Source organism: Psammomys obesus, unplaced genomic scaffold (assembly GCF_907164565.1).
Source record: "Psammomys obesus unplaced genomic scaffold, mPsaObe1.curated_primary_1811, whole genome shotgun sequence".
NCBI classification, from domain to species: Eukaryota; Metazoa; Chordata; class Mammalia; order Rodentia; family Muridae; genus Psammomys; species Psammomys obesus.
This window is the reverse complement of record NW_026590767.1, coordinates 10004810-10023273: the sequence shown is the minus strand read 5'-3', so window position 1 is coordinate 10023273 and position 18464 is coordinate 10004810. Positions and strand designations below refer to the sequence as shown.

Genomic DNA, 18464 nt, shown 5'->3' with positions numbered 1-18464 from the left:
TTTGGGCCCTGGGGATAGCACTCTGCTGGCTCTGATAGCAGGTGTAGGTTACTCTGGCTCCAGATCAGAATCTAACGATTGGCTGGGCACCTCCTAAAGGCACTGCATTGAACAGACTTGAATTAAAGTCAGACAATGCCTCTGCCAGGGCAGAGAGATGGAACTTCAAATTTCAGTGTCTGTTTTGGGAGGCTCTGAGATGAGCCCAGAGTCTTCTCCGTTCTGTTCTCCAGCCCAGGTATCTCAGAACATCTGGCCATGGAATCCTGGTCCACTGTGCTCTGTTTCCAGGGCCTGGACTTTAGCAGAATTCTCAGGCGTGTGCCCCACAGCAGCCCCTGTCCGTTGACTGATACGCCATCCTCCCTTGAGGCCATGGCCACTGTTCAGATACCCTAGCTTAGACAACACATGAAGGGATGACATCCATCTGTGAAGAGCTCCCAAGGCCCACTGGTCCCTTTGGAACCATCACTGCTGGTACATGGCGTTTATTCGTACCACACTGATCTAAGGCTGCATGCTCACCAGTGTGCTCAGTGAAGACATGACAGCGTCTCTGCCCAACAATGCAAATAACAGAGACTGTGAAATGTTTCCAAATGTAACAGCAGCCAAGCTTTCTCCGTGGGAAAGGCCCTGAGAGCCCCAAGCTTATCTTGCCCTCATGGGGCTCTCCCTACATGTGTGAGCTGAGTTGGCCTGCTGCCTTGGGACTTAGGAACAAGCTCTCCCTGACTTATTGAGCTCAGGGAGGCCAGTGCCCCATCTCGAGGTCAAAGGCCCAGCCAGCCTCTTACACCCAGACAGACCGGCCCTGCACTGGGACTCTGTCACTTCTCTGATCCAGGTCCACTCTCAGACATGTCCACAGCCCCTGGGGTTAGGCTGCCTGTGGGCACCATCCCCCCTTTTTTTTCCTCTACCCTGCTACAGTTACCACTCCAGACATCTTCTATCTCTGGTATACTCAGAAATGTCTCAGGTTCTTTGTCCATGCCAAGCTCTTGCTCTCTCTCCCCAAGTTATAAGCCTGATACCCACCTCAGACACACGTGCACCGTGGAGTCTGGAGAGTCAGCCCAAATTCACGATTGAATTTCAGGCACAGAGTGTTCTCTTACAAGCTAGGGACCGAGAGAGACAACATAGGCAGTCCTGAGGCCCCCATCAGCAGGAGGCCCATCAATAAGGGCAGTGCCACCTCAAGAGATGGTCCTGCCTCCAGAGGCATGAGTCCAGCCTCTGTACTCATAGGTAACAGTGGCTTGACCCAGGGTGACACTGACTTGCTCTAGCACCCCTTGCCTCCTGGGCACAGTGTCCAACCTGTTTGGGTTTTTCATTGTGTCATCAAATTGCAGAACACAATTTATCCATGGCTGGTCTCTGGAAGAGGTGAGCTGCATCTCCAATGGCTGTTATGCGGGCAGCTGAGGTCAAGGGGCAGAAGAAAGGCCCTATCCCAGCATGAGCATATGAACAGTCCTCAATAGTGACACCTAGTGGGAACGATGAGTAATGCGGCGGATAGAAAGTGAACCCAAGGACCTTTAGTGTTGGAAGGAATGGGATGAGAAACAACTCTTGAACGGCTGGGCCCATGCAGGAATTTTCAATAGTGTGTGTATGTATTTAAGCATGGAAATGACAGGTAAAGGATATTCTCCCAAGTGACTGTGGATTCTATAGGGAAAAACCCTGAGAGACTTTGAAGCAGGCAAGACCACTTCCTAACTGTCCTTTCATTGGAATGTCAGGGCTCCTTATTGATGACGAGGGGAGAGGGAGCCAAAGGGTTTACTTCAGAGAGCAAATATCTTTGACACTTAGAAGGACTGAAATAAACAGGGACGTTGAGGCCATTTCCTAGAAAATTTTAACGGAAAGCTAAAGGTTGGGAGAAAAAAAATAATAAATTGAGTGCAAACTCCGAGGACCAACTTCTGATGAGCAGATATGGGAGGGAAGATGAGACACAATGGAGGACCGTCAGTTAGTGGGAGCTCTCGCCTACCTGATGTGGACGAGCATGTGCCGTGTTAGCCACACGGCACGGTGACATTTCAGAGGTGTCCTGAGCTCAAGGACAAGGTAGGGCTGCTGAGGAACAGGGCAGAGGAGAGGGCATGGCATCTGAGCAATGAAGAAAGGTCCAGAATTATTGGGTTGTTCACTGTTTGGCTGCGTGATAGGAGGAGATGTCGTGCTTCAAGGATATAGCAAATGGTTGAAGTTCTGTTTTTTTGCTGTGTTGAAAGGTTTACTATTCTACTGGAAATGTTGGCTGCACGAGTGACACAGACACTTAGAAAGCTAAGAAAACAGAAAATAACTCAAAGGAGCATACAGGAAAGTGTATGAGCTACATGGTACAACTGGGATAGACCTTGAGTGTGGACCACGGGCGTGTAGCTCTCCGAAACAGGGACGGGACTGTATATCTTTCCCTTACCCAAGATAGAGCTGCACATTGGATCCTCTCTCTGCCCCTGGATCTTCTCTCTACCCTCCTGCCAGGCTCCGTAACCCAAAAGATGGAGGGCTGGGGGTGTGGCTCAGTAGTAGTGCTTGCCTAGCATGTGTGAGGCCCTAGACTCAATTCCTACCCTGGAGGGGGCATCTGGCCCCTGCAGTGGCTCCACCTGTCTCCCCATATTGGCCTCTGGTCTCTGTGTCAGTGGAAGGTGAATGGTTTAAACACCTGCTTCCGCTCCCTGTTGGCTTGGGAGCTGACAGTAACTGGCTAGGTCCTGTTCCTGTTGCTCACTTGTGTTGCCCTTACCTCTGGATCTGGGGCCCCAGTGGCCAGAACCAGTGATTACCCATCATGCCTAGGACTCTTCTCATCACCCTCCTCCAACTTTCCTCAGGTGCTTCTCAGAGGATGTACCATCTGTTTCCTGCTGAGATGCGCACTATGGTAAAGCGGGGCTAGGAGCAAGGAAGGTACATCACTTTGAGAAAAAGGCATTGTGTGCAGGAGAGAGAAGGCAGCATAGACTAAAGTGAAGACATGGTCCAAACATGCTGTGACAGTCTGGGATAAAGTTCAGGGACACCAGCTGAAGGAGTCACAGGTATTTGTCTCTGGGGTGGGACTATGGAGCAGTTATTTCCTGTTACAAGCTTTGTGGAGAAGTACAGTCGCCCTCTTCTGCCTCAGACACTAACCCCAAGCAGGACAAAGAAAAGGGCACATGGAGCAGGCAGCGTGTGTTCATCCTGGCAGCCTGATGGTGGCTTCCTCACTTCCCCAGATAGACAGGCTGGGGCTAACCCACACAATGTGACAGCACATTCTGTGGGATCTCAGGCCTCATCCTGGGGTCACTAAGGGCAATGGCAACTTATGGTCTGAACAGAGAGTGGTAGGGGTATTGGAGTAGGGAACATTCTGGAAAGGGGTGGGGCTTCCAGGTTAGGAACAGGGTGGGCACCCTGTGTTTACCATGGTAAAGTTATATTTCCTTCACAATGCCCAGATGTCCAGAAAATTACTGCTGTCTCCATGAAGTAGTGCCCTCTAGCATGTCTCTGGGTGCCAGGAACCCAGGGAATTAGAGAAAGGATGACTTCCTGGATACCCTAATTAGAAAGATGGCTACAACCTACTGAGGACTTCCTCAATGCCTAGAGTACCCAGATCCTTGTGGCAGTTTGAACGTGATGTCCCTCATAAGTCCCTGGCATTTGAATACTTGATCCCAGTTAGTGGCTGTTTGGGAAGGATTAGGAGGTGTGGCCTTATTGGGAGAGATGTGTCACTGGGGGCAGGCTTGAGGCCCCAAAAGCCTCCATCCCAACATGTCTACTGCTCTCTTTGTGTTTCCTGCTTGTTATTTGAAATGTGAGCTCCTAGCTGTTGCCCCAGGCCTACCACCTGTTACCTCCACTCTGTTGCCATGCACTGTCATCCCTCTGGAATTGTAAGCCTTAACTCAACCCTTTTTTTAAAAAAAATAAGACACCTTGGTCATAGACACCATGACCATCAATAGAAAAGTAACCAATGCTATCCTGATGGTGTTCAAGATGAGGTAAAGGGCTCTAGGCTCTAAGGTGGAACTCCATCAACCCAAATACCTGAGAAATACACTTTCCAAGAGACGAGTCACACCCAACCCATTCCCCACAGCCCCTGAATGTTCTTTTAATTTTTAGCACTGGTCCTGAGAATGTTGGCTGGGCCGGTTGTTGCCACAGGAGACCTTCTCTGTGGGCTTCTTGGGATACAAAGAGGCTCCCAGCCATCAAGCACAATGGCCTATGAAAGCACAATAGTCTATGAAACTGGCCATCTCATGGGGTCAGGCCTAGGAGAATGTCTTCCTAGAGGTACACATGGCACAGGAATCTCAAAGCTATATTCCAGGCACCTCACCAACATGGAGACCTCTTCGTCTTTCCTTTTTTGGAGTCCGGCAACTCAGCATCTTCCTGCCATCAGTGTGTGAGCCTGGCCAGGCTTCTAGCTTAACCTGGGACTCCTCCACAGTCCCTTGGGGGAAGAAGACGGGAATTCCAACTTGAAGATTTCTTTTCTCAGTGGAGATCAGGGAGCACTGCTGGCTATTATGGGGGGGCAGATGAGGTCTTGCCTACCTGTGGGTACCTGGCTCTATTCCTGCACCTCTGGAGTTCTCAGAACTAATACGGAGGGTATGAGATAGGTGAGTGAGAAAACGAGCTGGTGAAGGACCAGAGCTGCGGCCTGCTGCCCGCCCACCCACCTGCCCACCAGCCACGAACGTACCAGCCTGCGGATCTCACGCTCACACTCCTTCTTGATTCGGGTGATTTCTTCCTGGTGCAGATGGTAGACACTCCTGATCTCCGCAGCCTTGATCTTGTCAGCCTGGATGACCATGGTCAGCGCCTCCTCCACCTGCTTCTTGGCCCCCTTGAGCTCTGAGATCTCTTGCTGCATCTTGACCTTCTCCACCTCAAACCCCTTCTTGGCCTCCTCCTTCGCCTCACACAGGAGCACTGTCTTCACCTTGTCGGGCGCACCATCCCGCAGGGTGTTGAGCAGCGCCTGCAGCCGCTGGTTCTCGTTGTCCTTAATCTTGATGACCCTCAGCAGCTCGGCCTCGTGCTGCCGCAACAGTGCCTCCCGCACGGCCTGCAGCTCCTTCATCTTCTCCTCATGTAGCTTGGTCTTGAGCTCCGTGACCAGGACCGCGTGCTTGCGCTGCTCGTGTTCACGCACCTGCTTCAGTTCCTGGCTCTTCTCCCGCTCAACTTTGCTGACCTGAAAGAAAGGTGAGAATGAGGTTGTGGGAGCCCTAGACACTTGAGCCAGCAGCACTGGCACATGCCTGCATGTGTAAAGGATTGCTTTCCTGCAAACTTGGGAGTTATCTGACACTCCAAATGTGCTTTTAACTGCCAGTTAAAGCAAGTCACCCTGCTTGGTGGACGGCATGAGTGTGCATGGTGGTTCTGCAGCATGCACAGCCCAGCATTGTAGCAGGAGAACAAGGGGAGCTTCTCAATGGACAGTAGAGGGGCACTGGCAGGTCTGTACCTGTGAAGGACTTTGAAGTCAGTTCCTGTTCCATCCCTCCAGATCCCATTTTCTCACACAATGAAGCTGCTGCACTTACCCTCTGTGGCCTCCTTGGCAAATAGGGAAGCCTCTTAGTGGCCAGGAAATCTGTCTAGATGGCACCTAGTGTCTAGATTTGGGAAACACCGTGACCACATGCTTCACGTTCATCCAGATTTTGGGGTGCTGGCTAAGTGGCCAACCCAGTGTAGCAGATACTATATAATGGATAATGGCTAAAATTCCCATATCCTTTCGCTGGAGAAGCCATGAGCTCCCCTGTGGTCCACAAGCTCACCTTCTGCTTTCACCCATCAGGGCCCCAGTTTTCCCTGATGAACAGCTCAGCTCACAAAGATCCACAGTGGCCTGTCCTCCTGGCAGCATTTGACTTTGCATCCCTCCATGAGACCCACAGGCCCTGCTTGGCTCCTCCCACATGGGGGATAGCCCCAGCTCTGTAGTTTACACCTCTCTGGCCACTCGCTCTGGAGGGCACCCACAATTCCTTTCCTTTCTGTTGCTTCCCAAGGCTGCAGGTACCCACATACACCGATCCCCAAACACTTTTTCTCCCTGGTCCTGACTCTTAGATCCCCAAGGCCCAGTTTACTTGGTGACACTAAGGACTTTGAATCCCACCACCTGTACCCCAGAGGGACCTGCAGCCTGCTCTGTGCCTGATGGCTTTCCTAGCTTTCTAAGCCCTTCTTTGGAATCATCCAATAGTGGCCCAACAGGATACAGGAATGATGTCACAGCCCCCTGCATCCCACTGCAGGTGAAGGAGCAGCCTGTTTCTCTTGGAAGAACATCTCTCTCCCAGGCTGCTACTGTTCTGACCAACTTCCTGCTCACAGTAGGTATGCATATTCCCCATAAGAGCTTCTGGAGGACAGCACCTTTATGAATCTCACAGACAGACATGCTTTCCTTCCAGGACCCTGAAACAGCCACCCTATACTGAATTTGTTCAAGCAGGTCTTGTCCCCAGGTCTTGATTGCCTTCAAGTCTCTCATTCCCATAGTGGGCATTATCAGCTGTGATATGACTGCTATATTCCACATACTTTTTTTCCATAGCAGCCAACTCTAGTGACCCCTTCCTGTGAAGGATATCTATTTAGTTTAACCCTTGTGTGCCCGTCATCTATTTCTTCTCCTTATACTTTGTGGAGAATCTTGCTGGAGCCATCTTCGAGGCTCCCACTTTCCTTACTCACCACCATCAAAACCACAGCAAGGCTGTCCACTCCACCTCCAAGTACACCAGGTCTTCGTGCCTGCACAACAAATATTTACCTACTGTCTCCCCAGCCCAAGCCTAAAGGCTCCTTCAACTTAACTAGTGCCATGATCTTGGGGAAAAAACCTTTAACACAGGGGGTCTTTGGGGACATTTAAGACCCAAACTCTTCCTGATTTATTCGCCTTTATGGCTGGCCTTTCTGCCTTTCTCCCAACCCAACCCCCACCTCACCCCACCAAAGGCAACTTTCAGGGGCTGGAAGATAGGTCTGTTTGCTGATGCTTTCCCATATGACAGGCTGTGACACTGACTCACAGAGCTGGCGCCAGGGCTGGCAGTCTTATTGTCGTCTTAGAGTCCATCAGGTCCCTGACCATCCTGTGCACATTGGACAGCAGGCAGCTATCCAGCAGTTTGGGATTCTGCTCTGCTAAACAGACCATTACTGCAAACTAGAGCACAAAAGCACCAGCCAGCCCTGCTTACTGTGAGCCTCCTTTTCCAGTTTGAATGCAATCTCAGATATGAAAAAAGAAAATGCAGAGAATCATTTGCTTATTTATTTAGGATTTTTGTTGGTTTGGGTTTTTGAGACAATGTCTCACACTGTAGTTGAGGTTTGCTCAGAGCTCACAGTATACCATCCAATAGCCTCGAGCTCACAGAAATCTTCCTGCTTCAGCCTACCAAATGCGGTGAGAATACAGGTATAAGCCACCACATGGTGTTTCTGAATTCTTTGAAGAAAGCCCTTCTCTTTTTCCATGGATCCTCTGGCTTATTCCAGAACACTCCATATGTTTAAAAGAAGGAGGGGAGAACGGCTGGGTGGAGCAGAGATAGCTAAATTCCCCCGTGGGTTGGGCCCTGTGGGGTGCATCGAGTCCTGCGAGGGACATGGTAGACCAGAACCAACACCAGTATCCATGGACCTAGAACCTGGCTCTTGGCTCTGTTCTCTCAGCAGAATGGGGAATGAGCAAAGAGAAAATGAGCGCATTCTGTGTCAGAGCGGAGAACAGTGTAAGCCTGACAGCCTGAGGTGGGATGAGGCTGCATCTCATCTTTGCCTCCGGTCCTCCTGCCCATGGACCAAACCCTTTAATTGTGCACATGCGTGGAAGGCTTGGCTAAAACCCAGCCAACCACCAGAAGCCGTCTCCACTCCTGCCCCTCCCAAAGCACCCACAGTGCCCTCAGACTGGGCCACTAGCTTCCGACAAAGCATGTGGCAGAGAGGGACACCCATCCAGGGACAGCCATGGAATCTGGGCAGGAGTTATTCTCTGGAGGTTCCCAGGAGACTCCTCTGTGCCTTGGAAAAATGATGCTACGGAGACGCAAGGCTCAACACAAAGGGTAGCTAGCTCTTCTGGAATTCGGGGAGGCTGACTAAAGACAGACAAGCTGGGGAGGAAGGGTCACCTTAGCTCACAGTGCCAGGGGTTTCATTCATGGTCACTTGACTCCACTGCTTCCGGGCCTGTGTGTGGGGAGGAAAGTGAATGACCTCATGGTGGCCAGTGGCTGAAGATGGCCGCCTTCTGCCTTCCATTTTTTTTCCAGTGACCCCCAAAGACTATTGGGTTTTGCCATCCATATTTAGAGAAGTTGTTTTCTTCCTAGCTGCTGTTCCTCACACCATCTGACTTTGGACACCCTCACAGACATGCCCAGAGGTGATGCATGTGTCTCTCAGCCTAGCCAACTTCATGACAAAATCAATCATCACAGACACTTGAATCTCACAGAAGGCTGAGACTAGCATTAGGGTTGTTAGCTGTTGTGAGAAATGCTAAAGCCTTCTCAGACACAGGGCGGCCACCAATGCCTACCAGGACCAGGAGGAGGGTTGCCCCTGGACTCTCATGCATGGCTTTTTCTTTCCTGCTGATGCTGCTGGTCTTTCAGTAAGATCCAAAGGATGCAATGGGAGGGGATTTTCTTCACTTCACCTCCTTCAGCTGCTGTTTGGTTGTGGTGGGAAAGCAAGATAAATAATTGATTGTTTCCTCTAATTACTTAGTTGTGAGATAATAAACTGGCTCCCTGCCAACCTTGGAGTACCAACTAACTGTTTTCTGAGGAGCATTTGGATTCAAGCATACTTGATGGGCTTCCGTTCTTTGCAAATCTCTTGGAGTGTCTGTCCCATTTGTGACCAGTGAACACCTCTTCAGGAGCCTCTTGAATCCTCTCGTTGAGACCCTCACAGTTCTCTCACAGTGTGGGATGTGGTGTAATCCAGGTTTGTTTTGCTTATCTCTAGTTGCTGTGACTGTTTTTAGTTTTCATAGAAAGTGATATTTCAAGGTCACAGCCATGGCCCTAGAACTCCTCACTCCTTCTGGATAGGTCAACTGCTATAAGGGTTGACTTGTCCTTTCCGGGGACAAGTCATAGCCTATGTATGTATGTATGTACGTATGTATGCATGTATGTACATAAATAGATAGATGTAGACATAGATAGATATATAATCTATCATAGATAGATATATAATCTTGCAAGTTCACATCAACATTGAGTTCAAAGTCAGGACCACAGAGCCTCTGCCTGACGCCCTGCCCACAGCTGAATCTCTGAATCTTTCACACTGAGCATTTTTGTTCTCAAGCAATCGGGAGGTGATGTGATCCCTCATTCCCCACACTCAACAATATACAGACAACTGTTTCAGGACTCAGCCATTTTGATACTGACAGCACTGAGTGTGATAACCATGAATGGATGGTGTTCCTGCACTTTCTGTATGCCCCCAGGTCCTCTGTGTGGTTGCACGGCCAGCAACATGGCTATTCCAACGTGTTTACCCTTCCTACTTTGATTTGTTGTTTGTTTTTTTTTTCCTCCCCCTGAGGAATCTCAAAGTATTTTCTAAATCTCAAAATACTCCCTAATTCCCAATGAATTTACACAGATCAACCCTGCCAGGCTGCCCTAAGCACAAGTCACAGGTGTCCTCAGTGCCTTCATCTTCCCTGGGGTCTAACTCATAGAAGGGCTCTGGGTCCCATGCTCACGGCCTCATTGGTGTCTCTGTCCACTTCCATCTCTGAAGAGTTCTTGGGGCAGCCATAGGAAGATGCCACCTGAATTCTTGCATTACGTCCCCTCTGAGACTGGAGGCAGGCTTTACCAAACTCCTCACCTTGCGCTTGCTGCCCATTCATCTGTTCATTCATGGTTGCTCTCAGCTGTCCCACGATCATCGTTTTGTCTCCTTTCCTTCATGCACAGTGTGCATGGGCCCCTACGGTTTCCTTCATGTTGCCAGTGTACACTCTGGGGTTGCTGGTCTGGTTGGTTGCACAGATGCTCTTTCAATAAGCAGTTTCCCTTTTTTAAACTTTTTTTGTGACTCAAAAGTTAGGAGAACTCACTACCCTTGCCAAAGGCCCAGGTTGGAGTCCTGGCACCCATACGGAGGCTCACAACTGCCTAGGAACTCCAATACCCTCTTCTACCAGCTCTTGTACATACATGGTACATAAAAACTCAAACAAACACATGTACATACAAAAAATTAAATCAATTAAGTTTACAATTACATTTATTCATTTCTTTGGGGGGGGGCACAGGCTATATTGCAAGTATGGAGGTCAAGTGACAATTTGTAGAAGTTGGTTCTCTCTGCTGTGTGGGTTCTGGGTTGCGTCTTGCTGGCAAGCGCTCTTGCCCTCTAGGCCGTCTCGGAGGCCCCTAGTTTCCTTTTGGAAGACCTTTTTGGTATATTTTTCGTTAAGTGGCATGTTTCTGTATTTTCTTTTTATGTCCCCATCATCTTCAGGGACCTCTACTTTGTTTATCTTTGGTAGCTACCTATTTTCATTTAAGCTTTCTCTTCATTTTGTTTATATTTTTCTCTCGGTCTCACCTTCAGCTTCTCAAAAAGTATTATTTGTTGGGCTCATATGTTCCTGTTCCTTGTGGATCTATACTTCTAAAATTTTCTTTCTCTTCATGAGTCTTGACCTTTCAGGTTATGCATTTTTTTTTTCTAACTTGGATTTATGTCCTGTCTTAACCCAGTTCTCTTGATGTCTTTCAGGTCCATTGTAAATAACCTTCATAGTTTCTTCCTCATGAGTGTGAGTTTCTGTGCCGGGCTTTCACTATCTGTGGGATCAGTTCTTTGTCTCTCATTCCCTTTCTCCTCCTGGATGTGATCTGAGATTCTCCAGTGGTCATTTGACATTTGAATCCATCCCCACCTACACCTCTACCCTTACCCCAGCATTTCCCCCTACAGAGTTGTGTCCCACACCACACAGAGTGTTATGGAATTTTCTCTCTTACTTTTCTACGGTGTGGCAGCAGTTGTAAGCCATGTAACCACCTCCTCAATACACCCCAGGGGGCAAGACAAGAGCTAACTGGAAAATTCCCAAATGTCCAACTGCTCAGGGCTGAGCTTCTCACCTGCCATTTCTGGGGTCATTTTCCTCATGTCTCTCCAGTGCAGGCTGGAAAAACTGCCAGGGTGTGCTCCACACAGCCCTTTGTTTTTATTTTTTTAAAAATATTTTACACATGTATATAAATTTTATATACATACACACATAATGCACACACACATATATATGTACCTGTGTATATAATTTTGAGGCAGAGTCTCATTATGTAGCCCAGGCTGGCCTCCTGCCTCAGCTTCCTCAGTATTATTTGCTGGGCTTATATGTTCATGTTCCTTCTAGATCTATATTTCTAAAATTTTGTTTCTAATTCATGAGTCCTGACATTAGTTACACATAACTTGAGGTTATGTCCTGTCTTACCCAGTTTTCTTGATGTCTTTTGATTCCATTGTAAATAACTGCCAGTATTACAGGCAGTTACCACCATGGCTATCTTTTAAAAGAATCCCATTTAAAAGATGCTTGGCTACCACAACAGAGCCCCTTTCCTGATAGTAGACCCGCTAGGCTCCCTTGGCACTTTACACTCGTGGACACCTCTCTCCATCTGTCTGGTGCTGCTCATTTTCTCACCAAATCATCGCTCTGTGGGGCTATGGCTCAGGTCAGCTCAGCATTCCAGAATGACTGGCTAAGAAACTGCCTCATCTCCAGGTAGATCACAACTATGTGTTTCACCCCTTATTTCCTGGGGGCATAAACAAGATTCAGAGACTAGGATTCTGTGAGCCCCCAGTAGGTGGATGGCAGCTGAGGGAGTGGCAAGGCCAGAGACACGCTTGGCCATGAAGGTCACATTCCCGCCCGATCTGGCAATAAATGGTCCTAAATCACACTTCCCGGAAATAAGCGCCATTGATGTTTCATCCTGTGTGTTTCTTTCCCTCTTCCCCAATCAAAACATTCACTGTGACCAGCTAAAGAAAAATCATTTGGAAACTGCTTCTATTTTAGAAACGGCTTGTTAATATTCCATCACATGTCTGGTAGCCTCTTCTCTTACTGTTGAGCATCTAGACTAAATCTGCTTTCCGTGTTTTTAAAAATATTTTATTTTTATTTATGTATGTATACATGCATGTACATGCATCCCTGGGTATGAGCACTTGCAGGTGTCAGAAGAGGGCACTGGATTCCCGGAGCTGGAGTTGTAGGCAGTTGTGAGCCACCTGACATGGGTATTCTTAACCTCTGAGCATATCTCCAGGCCCCTCCACAGGGTTTTCTTGTGTTTACAGATACTTTGAAGGCTCCGAGAATACAAACCAAACTGTAGCTGGGTGACGGTGTTGCAAACCTTTACTCTCAGCAGTTGAGAGGCAGGCAGATCTTTGAATTCAAGGCCATCCTGGTCTACAGAGTGAGTTCCAGGACAGCCAGGGTTACACAGAGAGACCTTGTCTTAAAACAAAACAAAACACCAACTCTAACACAATCACCACAAACCCTTAAACAGAGCATTTGATCCAGAGGGACCTATGTATACAGTGAACTTTGGCCTGGCTTGATGTTCTAGCAGGCTGCAACATAATACAGATTGTCTCTTGTAGCCAAATGGTTGAGCCTCAGCCAATTACAGAAGCCAAACCCTCACTGACACTGTGAAATTAGGCCCCAATCATGGCCACTACACTGCACCTCGCCTTTCGCTTCCTGTCTCCCTGGTTACACAGCAGTTACTAGATGTGACTCAGGCCAATTTCTGGCTTTCTAATCCAACCCAATTATCTACCTTGTCTGAAAAAAATTAAATGGCAGCTTCATAGTATGTGCTCATATCTCCATGTCAGCGGCTGTCCAATTTAGCCCTTTCCTACCAATTCTTACACACTTATCCTTCCATATTAGAATTCAGGGATGGTGGGCCAGTGGTTCAGTTTGTCTCCCTGAGACTTACAGCCTTGGGAAAAAATGCATCCCCAAAGGTAAGAAAAAAACCAAACACTTCCCAGAACACAAGCACTGGCCAGTGGCCTTTGGCTTCATGAGTTGTAAGCACACAGCCTCTGCTTCATACTGTGGACTGGTACCCCTTATGCTCCCTTTTAGGTGGAAGGGGAAGCTGAAGCTCACTTGCCTTAGAAAGATCTCCTTACAGGACTAAAGGGATGGCTCAGTGGTTAAGAGCACTGGCTATTCTTCCAGAGGATCCAAATTCAATTCCCAGTAGCTATATGGTAGCTCACAACTGTCTATAACTTTAGTTCCAGGGTATCTGACACCCTAATTTGATCTCTGTGGGGACCACATGTACATGGCACATATCATACATGTTTGCAGACAAAACATTTACGCACATAAAAATAAGTCTGAAAAAATGTATCCTAAGCAGTATGTAGTTCTAGCAATTGCTGTATGGACTGGAGAGAACCTGATGCTATTCAGAACCAAAGGTGCAGGGCAGGCTGCAGGGGCTCTGTGTCAGACAGTGTGCTGGGACTTGCTTGGAATGACCCCCTCCCACCTGAGAGAGGGTGCCCCTCCCCAGGAACCCACATCTCATCCTTCAAGTGCTCCTTGCACAGTTGTTTATAGATGCAACAGCCATCTGTACTCATGTAGCAAAAGCATTCATGGCTCTCGAAATAGTTAACAATATTGGCGAACCCTTTAGACAACTTGAAGGTTTTGAGGTTTTAAATTAGACAGACGACACCCTTAACTCAAAGTGATGTTTAATTAGCTTCCTCTTGCTGGAAAGGACATGTTCTCTGAATAATTTTTATGAAAATAGTCTGCTAGCCTTCAACTCTGAGTGTTCCAGAATCCAAGGTCATCTTTACGGATCAATTCTCCGGGGACTAATTCCCTTATAAGAGCAGACACCAAACAGAACACACACACACCTGAGCCCATCTGCTGCGTCTGCACCCATGGTCTGTCTATTTTAATTTCACCAGAGATGGTTGGAAGAGAATGAAAAGAACTGTCATGCAAAGCTTGGCCCTGCAAAGGTCCAAAATGAGCCACAGAGATGTTGGTAGCTTTTGCTGAGGCCTTTGCCTGGCCATTAGCTGGGGAGGAGCTCAGATGTCTCTCTGGTCATCCAGGGGTGTGTATCCTTGGGTGGCCTCTGCTCTTTAGAACAGTCCCTGAGCATCCCCAGCTAGGCTGCAGGATGATTCAGGGCGGTGTTTTGTGATTAGTTGATGGTTCTAATTTGGACAGATGGGCGTGTACTGTGTGTAAAAGCTGTCTATTGGATTGGAGCACCACTGTTAATGTTTTTGTGCACCTGCTTGTCAGGGGCCTGTGCTCTCACCAGGGGCATCCCCCCTCACTGGCTTGTGGTTCCCCCACCTACTGACAAAATGTGTGTTTTCAAAGAGCAGTTGAATAGATGTGATGAGGGACAAGGAGTTCAAATGTGACCAAATCAACTGTATTTCTAGGTCCTTAGGAATGACAATGCTAGAATGTACCATTATCAGGGGATCAAACACCTGTAAACACATGCTAAGAAACACACTCAGGACCTCTGCGCTGAAAACTACAGCCTGTTGAAGTTCAAATGGGTTAAACAAACAGAATCAGTTATTTTCATAAACCCAAATACCCAATGTTAAAAACAAGCAAGTTTTCCCCAAACTGACTGATAGATTCAATGCAACCTAATTCATGGGGGTGCTTAAGAAAACAGAAATTAACAAGTAGTTTCTAAAATTTGAATGGAAATACAAAGAGCCAAGATGACCTAAAGCAGCTCTTAAGAAAAAGAGCAAAACAAGAACACACCTACTACAAAATCAAGCCTGGCTATGGAAGAGTTAGAAACAGAACTGACCTCACACAGACACCGGGAAAACAGACCCCTAGCTCACAATGATGGAGGCTGGTTCAGCTAGTGGCTAAATGGCGCTCATCTTGGGAATGGTATCTAATCTAGATGCACTTCCTTGGAGTGGTGCCAGAGGCAATCCACTTGTGATCCTAGTGCGTGGGATGACAGAGAATCCCTGGAGCAAGGAGCAAGCTTGGTAACTAGACTAGCTTCATCAGTCAACTCGGGGTTCAAGTGAGAGCATCTGCCACGATAGCTAAGGCAGAGGGTGATTGAGAAAGATACTTGGTAACAACCTTGGTCCAATATATGCAGATGAATGCACACGCACGCATACACATATGTGTTCCCATACGTGCATTCGTGCATGTACACTGCATATACACTCAAACAAAGGATGACTTCTAGGGTAAAGCATAAAAAAGTGTCTCCATGACCTCGGCACAAGCAAAGGTTCTTCTAAACAAACAAGTTTGAGAGGCGTCTGCACAAATGTCCTGTCTGTGCTTACTAGGCCTCCTCAACCACATAGCAACTGTTTCCTCGTCAGCAAACATTCCTTCCCCTGAGATCCTGAAACACCAAGGCAGGGCATTATGTACACATACTCTGGACTCGTTAGCCAGCTCCAAGGTCTGGATAACGAGGTAGCGGTGTACTGTTACACTCTTGTCAGCGGAGCTCAGATTAGAGATTAGATTTGTGCCCATCTGTGAATGTTCTTCTACAGATATTCCCAGGAATCACCGTAATGACGGCACAAGAGCATCTCTCATGCCCTGGTACCTGCTGTGGAGTCACCTGCAGAGCAGAGGAGCTGCTCCACTGTCTTCAGCAGCTTCTAAGGGTGTCAACCCCAACCAGCCACCTGGGAATTTGAGAGCTAGTGACACGTTAGAACATCGTGACATATAAACCCGTGCTTTCATTTGCGTTCCTTGGAAAATGCTCTCCAGAGCTCCTGGTCATTGTCTACTGTCCCCAGAGATAGATTAGTGACTTCTGTTTGCTGAAATCAGGTCAATAGCATTAGTGGGCCATGAGTTTAGGTGGCAAACGCTTTGAAACTAGGTGTGTGAAGTGTTGCAAACACAAGCTAGGCATACTTCTTACTGTAGGTCATGCTAACAACAGCAAAAAGGAGTGAAGGAAGCAGTCTCAAATCCCAGCCGTGGGGCTAGAGAGATGGCTAAGCCGTTAAGAGCAGTTGGCTGCTTCTCCATAGGACTGGAGTTCAACGCCCACCACCCACATGCTGGCTCACCTGTAACTAGCTCCAGGACCTCCAAGAGCACCAGTCATGCATGTGATGCACAGATATACATGCAGATAAAACATCCATACACGTACAAAATTAAAAAAATAATAATTAAAAGAAAAATTTAGCCCTGGTATAGTATCTGATCTAGAGACTTAAAGGTTTTTCTCTTTCATTATGAGGGCTGGGCAAAATGGGAAAATCAGACATGGCTGCAGAGAAACACGGTGGATGAAGAATAGACAGGATTGCACTCATATAGCTGAGCATGTGGGCTTGTCTGATACACGTGCAGAAAAAGGCTGGCCCCTGACAGGGTCAGAAAAACCAGGTTGCCTGCTCTAGGCGGAAAGAGCTATGGCTCCAGGCGATAAGGAGAATCCTATTTTTTGAGCCCCAGCTATCTCCAAAGCTCCTTATGGGAATATTTTTCCCACTCCGTGAGCACAGAACCATTAATACCCTGAATAGTATGCACACAGTCCCCCTGGGAAACACTAACGGCTTCCCTCTTTTTAAGTTCAAGACATTGGCATCAACTGCTGTGAAGATGCAGCCACCTGGGACTGTGCAGACAAAAATACAGATCAGCCATGACTGAGCGCAGTCAGGGGAGGAAAGGCTCAAGTTCCGTGCTTATCAGGCACGTGACTTAAAAACAAAAGCCAGAAGAAAGTTCCAGAGCTAGGCCAATGCCACGTGCCTTCCTTCCTGTTTGTTTTCCCTCACTGCCAACCACCTGAAGGCGCCACACACAGCTCTGGATCCCCTTATGAACTCCTTACCCAGACTTCTCTCAGCAGCTTAGGCCAAAACCTGGGGCGTATCCTGCATGCATGCTCACCTGCAGACTCACACCTCTAACTTGGTCCATCCAGGGAACAGAGAACTAGCTGCCATCCTCTCCACCCTCCCAACTGCCCACAGCTTCCCCCGCCCCTCCCACAGTAGCCTACCAGTGTTTTGAACCATCTGTCAATGTATCTGCCCCCTGTATCTGAGGTTATAGGAAATATTTAAAAATTAAAACTGCATCTGGCCCAAATAGAAGCAGATTTTTTTTTCTAAGCAATACAGTACATCGGCCATTCTCAGAACCAGACAATGATGCCTAAAAGACTGGGGCTTGGATGCAAGGCACACATACTGTGAATTACAGAGTTTCTATTGTACATAGTCTCTGCTCATATAGACACGTACTGACTTAATCATGGGGGAAAGACTTTTAATACATCCTTACCATCACCTCTCAGTATGTATCAAGTGAGTATATCTTTTGGATTGTAGTGTGTTAGAACATTTAATCTTAAAAATTATTATTTGAGCTGGGCATTGGTGGTGCTCACCTTAAATCCCAGCGTTTGGGAGGCAGAAGTAGGCAGATTTCTGTGAGTTAGAGGCTAGCCTGATCTACAAAGCAAGTTTCAGGACAGCCAGAGTTGTTACACAAAGAAACCCTGTCTCAAAAACAATCCTAAAAATTAGTGGTGGCCCGTATGGTGGCTCAGCCCTTCAATCTAGGCACTTGGAAAACAGAAAGGCAGATGGATCTTTGTGAATTCTAGGCTCCCAGCCTAGTCTACATAGTGAGACTTTTTTTTTTTTTTTTTTTTTTTTTTTTCAAAAAGTGGCACACTCTATCAGGCAATCTATCTTATTGTTCTATTGGTGTGAGAGACAGCGTGACCATGGCAACTCTTAGAAAAGCATTTAATTAGGGCTGGCTTACAGTTTCAGAGTCCACTGTCATCATGGCAGGGAGCATGGTGGCATGCAGACAGACGTGGTGCTGGAGAAGTAGCTGATCTACACGGTCTATATCCAGATTCACAGGCAGCAGGAAGAGCAGAGCCACTGGGCCTAGCTTTCAAGTAGTACCGCTTACTGGTGTCCAAACATTTAACTCTATGAGCCTATGGTGGCCATTCTGCAAACCACCACACAGTCCAAATATAAGGCTGTGTGAGGCAAAGCAATGTTGCCTGCCCGCCTGCCTTCACTTCTGATGAGAGTGTCTAGCCCAGCTGCTGCCATTCTCTATTGACCTCAGCATCCAGCTTCTTCAACCTTCCTACATAGACTGAATGCCAGTGGGACCCCAAGGAACTTCCCAGCCTTCAGTGTAGCATCAGGACTGCTAAGGGAGGCACCTGGCTTTATAAGCCTTATAGGTTCTCAACGTCACCAGTGTGCAGACAGCAAGCAGC

At 47.7% G+C, this 18464-nt stretch overlaps 1 protein-coding gene across 8 annotated transcripts in view; it reads right to left on the bottom strand.

Annotated features, from left to right (window-relative positions):
• The window catches only part of Jakmip3 (Janus kinase and microtubule interacting protein 3), a 75838-nt gene that overhangs the window by 54707 nt on the left and 2667 nt on the right, over nt 1-18464 (bottom strand). For all 8 annotated transcript variants that reach the window (XM_055608887.1, XM_055608888.1, XM_055608882.1 and 5 more), the window contains exon 2: nt 4757-5254. In XM_055608887.1, the coding sequence (XP_055464862.1) occupies nt 4757-5254 (498 nt within the window). The remainder of the gene's footprint in view (nt 1-4756; nt 5255-18464) is intronic.